The following is a 13645-nucleotide window of genomic DNA, read 5'->3' as shown; positions in this document are numbered from 1 at the left end:
CCAATATTTTTTACTTTTGAGTATATAACCAATGCAGGCCAAATTCATATAATATTGTAATTCATATGAGGGAAGTATGGCTGGGGAGGAAATCTGTTATTTTGATTGTTGATGTCTTCTAGAAATGAGAAATTGTCATCGTCACTTCACGCTCGCTGTTGTGCTTAGTCTCTTTTCTTAGGGAAACTCAACATCCTCAAATAAGTCACCGGATGTTTGTGTCAACTGTACACATGTGATTTTTTTATTTGTGCGTCCAAAGTCACACATCTGTAATTCACGAAACTAATGGTATCCATCACCTGTCAGAGCGTGACCGCTAATGAAGCCTGTTTCTGCCTTGCTGCAGGTGTCCGACTTCCCGGAGGAGCAGCTCTTGGTAGCCGTGTTCCCGGGAGTTCCAACAGCTGCCGAGCTCTTCCTGTTACCTCACAAGAACCAATCAGAGGGCAAGAAAAAGAGCGAGGACGAGCTGGAGCAGGTGCGTGAGACTATGAGTTGATTCTGCATGACAAATCATTCAAAAAGCTTTTAAAACACTTATTATTCTGTGCCTTATTTAACAGGCATCTGATATTATTGTAAGTGCACTGAACCAAAACTTGGTGGAGTTCGAGCTCAAGCCTGGAGTGAGGGTGATTGTGTACAACACACAGTTAACGCTGGGTAAGAAACATTTGCTGTCACAGCTTTCAGCACTGCCATTTATTTCTCAACCATAATGTAACGTGCACGTGTAATTAATTTGCCCGTTTTCCATTTTTGAAATGCCAAGGAACAGAACTGTGTTTTGACAACAAGGATTTTTCTTCGGTCCACCGATTAAAATTCCTGTCAGTCTGCCGCCATCCGAGGCAACGGAACACAGGGGAGCATGGGAGGGGTTTGATTCTGAGTGGAGCTCCTTGAGACGAGGGATCTTTTATGCCTGCCATCAAAAACTGAACATCTGTTCCATTTCTTTTACAGCCATCCAAGCACAAAATGAGTGTTACACTGAGTATAATTATGTTGATTATTTAGTCCTTGAGAAAGAACACTGTACATTTTGAGGGCAGGAGCAGAATTGAGAAATGCTTCGGCAGTCAACAACAGAGTTCAGTTCCTAACTCGTGGAGATGGGGAGGTGGGTATGACATTTAACGTCCTCCTGCCAAAAAACAAATTGCTGTTATAAGTATCAAATCAATGCTGGATTCGTGGAGCCACATTGATTGTAAATAATGTGGCTGTTCTGGAAAAATTCGACTTTTGTTTTACTGGCTCAGGCCTTGGCAGTCCTCAGCGACTCCAGTGCCCCATTGCTGGACAGATCTTACATTGTTTCCAGTGCTCGACTGGTTTCATTAGACACACAGTCCCTGGAGGCACACAGCCATGAGTTGTCTGGAGCTCAAAGTGTAAGGTATTATCAGCCTGGCATGTGCAGCGCTGTGCGTTCTGTGGTGTTCTGCACTCTACTGACACTGGAGGTGTACCCAGCTGGATCCCTCTTTATATTTCACCTCGAAGAAAAGGTATAAAGACTCGTCAAGCTGCTTTGAGAAAGGTCAGGCTCACACATGCCTCCATCTCTGAGCAGAGCGGCTCGGCAGTAGCTTTAAAACTTTTGGAAAATACTCTGTGATTTCCCTGCAGTGACAGACATTAATGCACTCTTAATAATAATGAGGAGAATTCAAGTCAGATGCCTTGTGAGCAAAACCACAAGCTGTGACATTAATCGGAGTAAGTGGCCGTTTGGTTGGGCTCTTGTTTTTCAGATAAATGTAAGTGTATTGTAAGTGTATTTAACCATTTCAAATCCACTTGAAATATTCAAGCTACCTGCTGCGGTCACATTCTCTGACCAGCAGTAGAAACTGGGATTTGAGAATCATCTCCTCATGCATGTGTCTACATTTATATCCTGTGCATACAAAAGGTTTTCAGACCCCTCCTTCTTTTTATCACATTTTATGTTGCATCATTTTATTTTGGACGAGTGACTGTTAACGTGTAACCTTTAACCTAACAACACTGGAGCACATGTACCAACATCAGGATCTTTACTGGGCTCTCCTCCTGTCCCACAGCCCCCTTGGTGGACTCCAGCCCCAGACACAGCAGCTCGGCTATGCTCATGCTCCTATCGGTCGTGTTCCTGGGCCTAGCAGTGTTCCTCATCTACAAATTCAAGAGGTATCTTTATCTTTGCGATTACTTCCACCTGCTGCACATCCAGCAACGGCCATATATCTATTACCACCTTCTCCATTATTGATGATACCAGATGAGCACAGTCCGTACCAATCAATTACAGTCCTGTGTGAAAATCGTATTGGACGAGTCCCACTAAAGCGTGTAGATGTACTTCTTGTTGGATTCCAGTGCGTGAGGCTCGCACACACCAGTCAGCGGTGAAATGCAGAGAAAAGGACCATTGAATGGTTTAATATGCGCTTGCTGTTCCTTGCCCGTTATTTGCTGAATAAATTATTCATACTTGAAATGATTCTCTTGAAAAGTCTGAGGGAAATGGAAAAGCTGTCATTAATTATGGATATAAATTTTTCTCCCATTTGTCTGAAGAGGATGCATTTTTCACAAAGTCTTACAGTTGACAAAACAGAGCAATTAATAACCAAAATGAATAGTAATTGGAAATAAATTGGTTAGTGACTAAATAAAGATGTATATTATGTGTTGTAAATGCAGATGCCAATATTTCTGTAATTTGCCCATAAATTATTAACTGGGGTATAATTACAGAATAGTCCCCACACATTTTAAAGTTGCGAGGCAACTATCAGCATCCAGCAACAGAAGAGTTTCCTTTGAGTTTAGTGTGTCTTTAACAAATGTTGGTCTTCTTCAAGTTACTGTATTTCAGTGTGGTGAAAGGAAAATGTTAGTTCTTTAACCCTGAGAAAGAATGAATACATTTCCAGATTCTCACGTTGCTCTGAGGCTCATTTGGCAATCTCTTCTTTCGCAAATCTTAAGAAAAATACCTTGGATCAACATATATGCTGAGGTGAACCAGGAGAAGGAGCAGGAGATGATTGGTTCGGTGGGCCAGGGCGACAGCACGCCAAAAATCACCCTGAGTGAGTTCCCCACTTCCAAAGAACTCATGGAAAAGGAACTGGATGCCAGGGTCAAAAGTAAGTGAAGCGATCCATAATGATAGCAAATGATGTATAATCTAAATGTGTATCTGCTCTCATTACTCTCAGTGGCATAGACAGTTCCTTGAAAGGGACTTTGTTCTCCTGATGATTTCTGGTTTGTGTTGGAGATAAAAGTCACCCTGCTGCATGTACAGAATAATTGTGTGCAAATTCAGTCCTCAGGCATATTTAAAATAATGAACTTGAATTATGTTTCAAATAGACAGTTGGCAACTGAACCTCCTTTTATTTTTCATTCATTCATCGAAGAGGCAGAGGCAGCCACAGAGTAGAGACACTGCTTGGAGAGGTTTAACATGGTAACGAATAGATTCCTGCAAGGCCTGCAGTACTGAGGAAGATGAATAATTAATAAAAGCAACATGTTTTAGAATGCAGCCTCGAGATTCCAAAGCCCAGCAGGAGCATGAAGAGAGCAGCATTAATCACTTGTCTGTTTGGTCACAATATGACTTGTTTAGAAAGAATACTTCAGGCCACCATGAAAGCAACAAGGTTGTCAGTGGCCTATTGGGTAAATCCTGCCGACCCTTACCCTTGTCTGTTCTGCAGTATTACCAGCAGAAAACGGCACAGGTTGGCAAGTGCAGTCCCTGGACTCGTTTTGTTTCTCGTTTGTGTGTGGAAATTCAGCCCTGGAGAGAAATTGAAACATTAGTCAACCTCCACAGAGTATTTTCAGTCCGTTGTACAATGAGCTGAGGTTTTGTATAGATTAGAGGATAATATAATAATTATTGCTGTACTGAGAAGATATTAAATAAAGTAGACTCATGAAATCCAATGAACATATTTGTACATCGTGAAAAAGAATGAGTTCAATAATAGCACTAGAAGAAGAGGATTACATAGTGAGGGTTGAATTTGGTTGATATTTCCATTCAAAATGAAAAGTATCCTGTTGGGGGTGTTGACCGAAATAAGCACCGTGGAGCAATATCTTGATGGGTGGGTTCCTGTTCTGTTGGTATGGATGTAAATCCTGAAAACAGCCACTGATCAAAAACTATATAAAATGTGTCACAGTAACACTGGATGCAAACATAACTTGACAAGAGATATACACACAGCAGTTCTAAGGTAGATGTTTATCTACCAAAGGCACAAGTGCTTGAACGATAAGAAGACTGATCGATATGGAGTGACAGAAAAATATTATATATTGTTGAAGCCAAACAAAGTTCACATATAACCTGGATTCTAACTTTGAAACTGTGGATATCTTGCTCTCTGGATTTTGGATTGTTGGTCAAACAAAGCAATCTGAAGATTTAATCTTGGATTTGGGGAAATTGACATTTTATAGATTCATTTTTTTACTTGTGGTCCTAGAATGTTTATTACATTAAAGGGGTTCACAAGAGGCACAAAAGACTGGTCAGTGCAGGAGATTTCCTGATGATAAGTCCTTAACATGGGTGTCACTGGATACCACATTTACAATGCAACTCAGTGATGTTGTTCATTAGACCCTCTCCAATTGGTTAAAAGGACACCTTCATTGAAATTCTGACCCCAGGCTTTCTGTCATACATGTGCAGTGTCCAATCCCAAGCTGAGATAACCCAACTGACATCTTAAACCCCTAATGACATCATCAGGGTTCATTTTTGGAATCTAAGGACGCTACTCCAGAGCCACTTCAAATATTACATAACTGGCCCCACAAGGTGAACAGTAATCTTCATCAGCAGCCTCCCCTTTATGTGCAAAATCAGTGGGGTGGTCCTAAATGTACTATATACACTGATCTCTGATTCAACTCATGTACAACTAAGCTGCTCTCTCATGTCTAAGTGACATGCAGTTCATTAATCATGAATTTCAAACCTGCCCTTCATTAAATTATAAGTTATCAAAGACTATTTTTTATAATGGGTCACTTAATTATCCCCGTGCTTCTTGACAGCCTCAGAGCCTTTGATTATACAGCACATTTGAAATTCAGTAATCAACGCAAATGTGTCGCTATCAAAGCGGCTGTTTGTTTTACAGCCGTAAAGTGACAGCGCTGAACTAACCATCTTTGTTCTTGGCTTGTTCTTCTTCTTCTTCTGTTTCAGGGGGAGTTGGAAACGCCTGCGAGAGCACAAGGGAGATTCCAAACTGTACGAGCGTGTAAGGCCGGAGAACACGTCGGGTCCATGTACAAAGCAAAGTATTACCGTGTCGGGGTTCTCTTTTTCTGTTTTGTAATTCAACACAGCCGATGTTAATAGTTTTCTAAGGGACCTCATTTATACAGACTTGCATGGATGTCTCGTTCAACAACATCCATGCAGCAAATGTCAATTTCCTCAATGAGATTATTGTAATTACTGGCAAAACGTATTCAGTTTTGTGGATGTATAAGCTACATAACGAAATTCATTTGCAGAGTGAAATATCTTTGATCGACACCCATGAAAGGTTATGTACATTTCCTAAGAAGTTTGCTTTTAAAAATTATTTCTGCTTATATATAGTCTTCAGTCAAACAGAGAATATTATTGAAATGTACAATATTATCATCTGTTAAATGTATATATTATTACTTTCTACATGCTCATAGTCTGATTACCATGGCAATGACAGGAGGACTTACGATGGTCTGTTTTTGAAAGTGTGGTAAAAAAGTCAAACATTACTTAAAGAAAATCAACTTTGTTTTGCTAAGGTCCTTGACTTGTGCATGTTCTTACTGAGGACACGGTTTCTGTGTTGTAGATAGGCAAGTGTTGTAAATAGTTATTTTCTAATCATTCATCAAAAGAGCCCAGTCGATTTTGCCTCGACTTCAGTTCTGCTCTTGTTTTCTTCATTTACTGTTGGGCGGTATGTATCTAGTACAAAGCGTTTCTCTGTTAATACAGGTTCATGCAGCAGAACTGTATTGGCATATTGCAGATTTAACTTCCCTCCATTTTGGCGGAAATTAAATGAAAAGGATCAATGTGAACATGATCATGTTCAATATGTTTATATTTTCATTAGACAAATAGACTTATACTTATAGATATTCAAACATATTACAACGATTACTTTAAAGTCTGGTGAAGTCATTGAGTCTGAAGTATGTGCACCAAACATCATCTGCCATCAGCATCAGTGCATTACAGTTTTTCAGTAATTGGCTGTTAGAGTTCTGTGGTTAGGCTTCAGAACAAAAGCTCAAATACAATGAAGACGTTATTATACTGTGGCTACCAGGGATCACATTCACAAGACTCTAATGTTAGGAGGAAGATGACGATAGAAAATGTGACATTATAGTTGATATTTACATCCTCTAAAATACCAGTTAGCCTAGTGTTGGGTTATTGTAGCTGCTGCCATTTTGGATTTGATTTCTGTTCGGCAAAAGGACCAATTTTACAAAGCTGATGCTCTTTTTTCTAATCCTTCCTCTTTTCAGCCAGTGAGTCGTCACTTTGGTCCAGACCAGTGACTGTATAGAAAGATCAATAACAGGACAGCTCCCTGAAGTGAAGCCAAAACATCTTGATCGCCCCTTGATTGGCTGCAGTGCAGGTCATTAGCCCCACCCCATGCATGTTAGCAGATGGGTCACACAAAAAATCTATGTACATATCAAGTATGTTTTTCCAAAGATGTTTTTTTGTCATTATAGGTAATTATTATCATATTCATATATATTCAAGTGGTCCTGTTTTTAATAAGTTTAGTATTAATGCTTTGATTTCCTCGTGATTGCTTGAACCAGTGTAATGACTGGACCTCAATATCGCGGCTGCACTCATTGATCCAAGATGGCAGCGTCCATATCTATGATATTTTGGTGTACTTCATTGGAAAGAGGTGTAGACTTGTCGTCCATCTTTGTGTACAGTCATTGATCCAGACTCAAATATCTCAACACCATCTAGATGGATTTTGACCTGCACAGTGTCCAAGGGACTAATTCAAACGTTGGATGATCCCGTGATACCACCTAGCACCACTGTCAGGTCACAACAGATGTTTTTGATTGAAATGTCTTGTATGGACTGTCCTGAAATTTTGTACAGACATCTGACTTCTTCGAAACGAAGCATTGTGACTTCCGCAATCCTTTCTTTTGCTCACTCGCTTGTCCAGTGCTTTGGTTTCCCATGAGCCTCAGGTGCAGTTTATATGCTATGCTAACAGACAGTCTAATTACAGTTCTTGTCTATTATCTAGCAAGTGTGTGAAGAAACATTTAGGCAATGTTAGCACAATTAGCAGCCAGCACTGGCAACTTTGTTCATCGATGGAAACGGCGTAATTGTCAGCAGCTAACAAAATATGATTACAGGTCAAAATTTTTATTACGAGTTTTAGTTATTTATAAACGTAGATACTTGTAAGACATTTAAGTTCATTTTATTGAATCAAACCCTTGGTAGGCCTATTGGTATTTTAGAGGATCTTGCATTGCTAAATGTTATATTCAAATGAGCATAGAATATTTTAAAAAAGTGCTTTAAATTTGATAGCTCATTGTTGCGTTCACAAATGAATATAACACTGGTTTGGAATAAGCCCTTTCTTATTTGGTGCTTCGCTCAGGGTCTTGGGGTATTTGCTTCATACATCACATTGTTGCTTTTTTAATTTTAGTTGGTTGTTGTGAGTGTCGTGATTATTTGCACTGCTCCATCTGCCACAGCTTTCACGCCGACTCACAAATATTCTCATTCAGGTGACATAATCAAAATATTGTCCCCAAGTAGAAAGACTGAAACAGTTTATGATAATGTCTGGCAGTGCGCAAACAGAGCACATACAGGCCAACTGAGATGGGCTGATATCATTAACCCACCCTCCCTAAGGCCATCAGGCCACTTCCACAGCCCAACTTACGATTTTGCATTTAATTTAAAGTGAGGGAGGTGTGTCCTCCCAGCATGCACCTCTCCACCAGTGTTGGTTTCTCCAGTCCTGCGAGGTGGAAGTCGACTCGTGTCGACCTCCACGTATTGAAAATAATGGTAATCAGAGAAAGCTGGACAGTCGGACAGCCGCGCTGAACGGCATACTGTGCAGAGCTTTCCCACAATGCTTTTTCAAAATTAAAGTCAACAGCAGTTGCAGGAGAAGCGAGTGGGCTGCCACATCACATATGCATTACCTCAAACAGAGTGCTCTCATCTCAAAGCAAACAGCCAAGCCAAGCCTTGTTACCGCACACAGACACACACTGAACAAAGATTGTTTTATATCTTTGTTGTATTCAACACATGTCATAAGTAAAGGGTTGTTTGCTTGGCTGGATGTTGTGGATGTTGTTTGGGTGGGGGCTTTGATGGTGTCACTTTGTTCTGATTCTTAATAGCAAAACAGGATTAGGAGGGACAGAAAATGAAATATGAAAAAGTTTGCACTGCCCACATCTCTAATCATACTTGTAGTGCATTTTCTTTCTTGCCTCATGGACCCTTTGGATTTGTGAAGAATGTATGATGACTGGTCCATAACCAGGCCATAACGCTGTGTAGAAGCTGTTGCCGGGTAAGAGTTTGGAACTCCTTAAAAGTCTGTAAAGAAAGTAAAGAATGGCTGCTGAAAATGTTGAGCTTTGGATCTGCACAGACAACTATGGAACTGTCACCAGTGAAAGAAACCTTTGTGTTTTGGGTAATTTCCTGGTGTTTACTTCCTAATTGTTCATCCAATCACCACCCTGATCACTGGAAACGGCTGTCTCATCTGATATCTCAAATGCCACATTACACTGTTCGATCCAGACCTCTGAGGGAATCCATACTTGAAAAATAAGAGATTCTTGCGTTTGTGATATTTCAGAAGGCAAAAGCATTGTAATGTTCTTCAGTGCACAAAAATCTACAATGCATGCATGATCTGTAATGTTCTGTTTCATCTTTATTTCGATATTTCTACGGTAAAGAAACTGTCATTTTGAAATTGTTTCGAATAAATGTATTTTTGTACATCAACGCATTCATTCTCCGGGTGATGAAATTCTTGTGTCGTGAACGGTGCAGAGACGATGATGTCCGCTGCAAATTACACTGCCAGTACCAGTCTGCAGCACACAAGCACACAGAGACAATAGACTACCACACAGAGCGCTGTCCCTGTCTTGCTGCCACACCAGCACATTGATCTCAGATTTCTGCCAGTCACTGAAGTTACAGAAAGTAGTAACTGGAATGTTACCAGTTTGGGTTTGTTTGTGTGTGTGAATGTGTGTGTGGTTAGTTCCTTCTGCTTACCGTGCAGTCACACCAGATAAACAACCTGAAGTAGATTCTTGTGTTGTGTTATTTATCTGTAGCAGTTTGTCACAGTGGCTCTGAGAGCTCAATACTCTACGAATTTATAAAATACAAGTCAGAGCCGGATGCAAACGGTCTCTCCCACTTTAAACTATTTAACATGTCATAGTATGCTGTATGCTAACTACATAAATTATCTTGTTTATTGTAAAAACCAGAAGAAAAAGATCCAGATAGCTAAATGCTCTTTAGCCATGTAATCAGACTAAAGTATGTAGCCATTTCAAACTAAATGACATCATGAGGAGTCTAGGGGTCAAGTAGACTCTCATTTATATCGCATCACTTTATCTCTAACTGTGCATGGCAATACATTTGGATAATTTTTCAGCTGAAGTCTCTCCTGATTGAACTTTGTTGGTGCAATCAATGCACATTTATAAAGTGAGATGGCTCCAGCTCCGACCAGCAGAAATGGAAACCTGACGCCCATGTGGACGCCTCAGTGCTGCGGAATTGCAGACGCCGCAGCTACACCATCATTTTACACAATATATAGGCTACGCACGACATGGATATGCCAACGAGGCAACTAGCTGCTAGCTGACGTTCACGTCCACTGAGAACATGCTAGGCCGAGTTTTAAGAAGCTTTAATGATCCATTATGAATGAATACCTCTTGAGGTGCAGTCATTTGAATGTTGTAATCAGACAATCACTGCACTTGGGGGGGTTAGGACCAGGTTCAGAGTCACTCTTACACATGAATGGTTCAGGGTGCTATGGCCCGGACCTTCTAGACACAGCGTCGTGAGGCCTCAACCACAAAACGATATTAATTGGGGCTTTAATTATGACTGCAGTGGTAGTATGACTTCACAGTGTTCCAGTCAAATCCATTCTTATATCTCTTCACCCTGAAGTAACATCTTTAGTTTTGATGGCTACTACAAAAGAATCTTGCAAACCAATGTCCACTCAGTCAAAAGCAAGACGATTGAAAGCAAGATATGCTGGATGACTTTTCTCTGGAGAGAGGACAGGATTGTAATCACAGCTCCCACCCGTCCTCGTGAGATTACTTCCACTGGAGTATAGAAATACCCTGTCACTTAGTAAAAGCCACCCACAATTACAGTTTGCTTCTCTTCTTTTGCTGTGTTCTGTGGCCATGGTAGGTTAGAATTAGACATGAAATGGAATTATTGGAGGTATCACTGCAAGATGGCAAAGCTGGCACAAACAAAAGCCATTTGTCTTTATTCACCAGGGAAGTCTGAGAGCAGCCTCATTATACTGTGGCTTGAATTAATCTCGGGCCCCTTTCTCTCCCTTTCACCTTGGGAGCCTGATACAATGGATTTCAGGGCTCTTAGAATCCTGAACACATACTCGAAACCTCGGTGCAGGTTACTGATAGACTTGTATGTCAGGTGGAGGACAGGGATACAGAACAACGGGGCAGTGCAGGTTTAATGTGGCAAATACAGATAAAGGTTTGATTCCACAATTTATTCTGTACTGGTAAATAGTTTTACTACAGGACAGTAGAAAGGAAGTCAGGGAGAGATATAGTGAAGATCAACATTTGGATTCAGCGTAGAACAGCATTCATTTGTTTTGAATTGTACTGAAAAGGATTCCGGTCCAAGGCTGTAGTAAACAACACAGATAATAAATAGATCCATTAGAATAAATAGTGAAAAGGAAGTAAAACCTACTTTTTGGCTGAACCACTCACCCTCACCTTTCATAGGCATCTAAAGAAAAAGGGTGCAACAGATCACAAAGGTCACAGTCTCTGATCAAACAAAACAAAATTTAAACAAAAATTACTAATCTATTTATTAAAGAACAATTATACCAAGGAACTTTTGGAACATTCCAGGTGTACAATGTTTAAATAAAGTTTTAAAGTAAACTATTTTTAACCAACTTGTTAAATTGAGGTACTATATGATCAGTAGTGAATAAAAAGTAATCTTTGTTGTTGTTGTCTTTAGCGTTTCACATCTTTCCTAATGATCCCTCCCCACACAAAAAATGTACATAACTTATAACATTATAAGATATTTCTTAGTCCGTGTTTTGCTTTGTTGATTCATTGTAGAGCTGTCTTCAGCTCTGTGGCATTTGAGAGGGAACTAAGTGCAGGTGCCTCTGTGCTACCACTGCAAAATGAGTTAATTGTGTGGGAACCACTGGTCTTATGTCCCAGTCCCTCCACAGATGTGGATGTTGCTTCAAATTAGTGGACATCCTAGATGCATTTCCATTTTCTTGTGGCACAATGCCTACATAGCGTAATGGTTTCAACCCTTCTTCCGTCATCAGTCCTTAACCAGAAAGTCAAAATGGTCCCAAACATTTCACTTAATAATGTGGGAGGCTTCTCCAATTCTTCCACTCCTCCAGTAGCCATGGCTCTCATCATCGACTGCTTTAAATACACACACAAATGCTTTGGTTTAACACAATCTCTGCAATGAGTATTACGCCGTTGTTGGACAGGGACCGCGAAACTGTATTTTACACTAGTATGTCAACTTTGCAATTAATCTGCGGTTCACATGCATTCTGAAATGTGCGGGTCGATCTGTATGAATCACGGATCAACCATGGTTCATTACACCAACACTAAAGAGCCTCTACGCTCTATTCCACCCGAATTTGGATTTCGAGCAAATGGTCGAGAAAAAAAATCTGAATCCAAGTGCACATATATACATATTTATGTTTTGAAAATAATAATAAGATGGTTGCATGAACAGCTGGTGCTAATTCTACAGTTCTACAGAGGAAGAGGAATCAACGACATGATGTAACCAAGAAGAGCTCCAATCCGTCCTGAAACACTGTAATACTATTTACAACATGTTAAAGATAATCTAATATAAAAAAAAAATGAAAAACGTTTAGATTTTTTGTGAAATCAACTTTTTATCAAGTATTTGTTGAAACATTAACAGCATTACATGTCCAGGTTGCACAGCGTGTTTGTTTGATACTGACTGTGAGACCTGGTAAGAACATGACGAATATCATGAAAGGTATTCTGCTGATTTCCATATCCACTCCCACCAAGCCACTAACTGCATAGAGCAGTCTGATTGTTTTGGGAGGTTACCTCTTCTTATTATTGTACCTTCAGAGGGAGGCTTTTCAGCATATTTCATTATAGATATTGTTGTTTTGCTCTGGTATTACAAATGCAAAAACATCAATGTCAAGTTTAAAACCATCAATAGTGAAGGAACTGTTGAGGTTATATGCTTGATGGCGTGTCTCAACAGCAGCTGCTCCACAGTCAGACGCCTTCCTCTGAGCTCCCCAGAGTCTCCCAGGTTTCAGTTTTTTAAGTAAAGCTGAGCTTATTTTCAAAATGATTACAGTGTAATCGACATGCCTGTTTAACTGTCTCTCACAAATGAAGACCCTCATGTCAATCAGGGCTGCAACGAAAGCTTATGAGTTCTGCATTAAAATCAATCATATGTTCAAGTAGGTATAATCTGATTGATATAAACTGACTGAGAGTTTACAGGTTATTTGTAGCATTTAACTGATCTTTGTTGAATATTTTAATGTTACACCAATATTCACCCAACATCTAGTAAAACATTAAAGGGTGAGGGTTAGCCAAACAGTCTAAATTCTGTACATTTATTTGGACTATCCCCATAAACTGTAATTCCATTCTCCTTAATTACCGCTTTAAATTACAGTTGAGTTATTAAACATGGAGCTGGTTACAGCAACTCAATCTGAAGGAAATCAATGACTTTGAGCTATTTTCTAAAACTGCTAACAACAGATAGAGGGGACATCTATGTTGTTTTGCAGTGCAGGATTGGGTTGCACGCACAAGCCATCGGGCAGGGCTCATGCATGTTGAACTTCTGTAATGATAATAATCAATGTATTAAATCTACCACCAAATCACATTTGGAGAGCAGGGCACATTACATGATCAGAGGCACTTAGTGAAATCAAAAGCTCTTTGCTTGTCCAGGAGCTCCACCAACACCGAGCCAGTGAGGCAGACAGCAGGGACACTGACCTTTGGTAATGCTGTCACCAACAAGGACAGGTTACATCAGCAATCACCGAAGCTGGGTTTCACAGAGAGGAAGCCTTACCTCCCTCTGCACCAGTTACCATCTGAAGATCATATGAGCAATGATCCCGATCTAACAAATTTCCGATTTCTTGTCATTGTTCGCAATATTGGACGAAGACAATAAGCACTCGGGAGTGATCTTTGAAGCTGT

At 40.1% G+C, this 13645-nt stretch overlaps 1 protein-coding gene across 2 annotated transcripts in view; it reads left to right on the top strand.

Annotated features, from left to right (window-relative positions):
- sorcs3 (sortilin related VPS10 domain containing receptor 3) overlaps positions 1–9095 on the top strand; it is a 206760-nt gene extending 197665 nt beyond the window's left edge. For both annotated transcript variants that reach the window (XM_035146310.2, XM_035146300.2), the window contains 5 exons: positions 350–481; positions 567–666; positions 2076–2181; positions 2986–3146; positions 5237–9095. In XM_035146310.2, the coding sequence (XP_035002201.1) occupies positions 350–481; positions 567–666; positions 2076–2181; positions 2986–3146; positions 5237–5295 (558 nt within the window). In that variant the 3' untranslated portion in view covers positions 5296–9095. The remainder of the gene's footprint in view (positions 1–349; positions 482–566; positions 667–2075; positions 2182–2985; positions 3147–5236) is intronic.
- Positions 9096–13645: the final 4550 nt, after the last annotated feature.

This window comes from Hippoglossus stenolepis, chromosome 2 (genome assembly GCF_022539355.2).
Source record: "Hippoglossus stenolepis isolate QCI-W04-F060 chromosome 2, HSTE1.2, whole genome shotgun sequence".
NCBI lineage: Eukaryota > Metazoa > Chordata > Actinopteri > Pleuronectiformes > Pleuronectidae > Hippoglossus > Hippoglossus stenolepis.
Note: the sequence above shows the minus strand (reverse complement) of the source record. Positions and strands in the feature narration are given on the sequence as shown.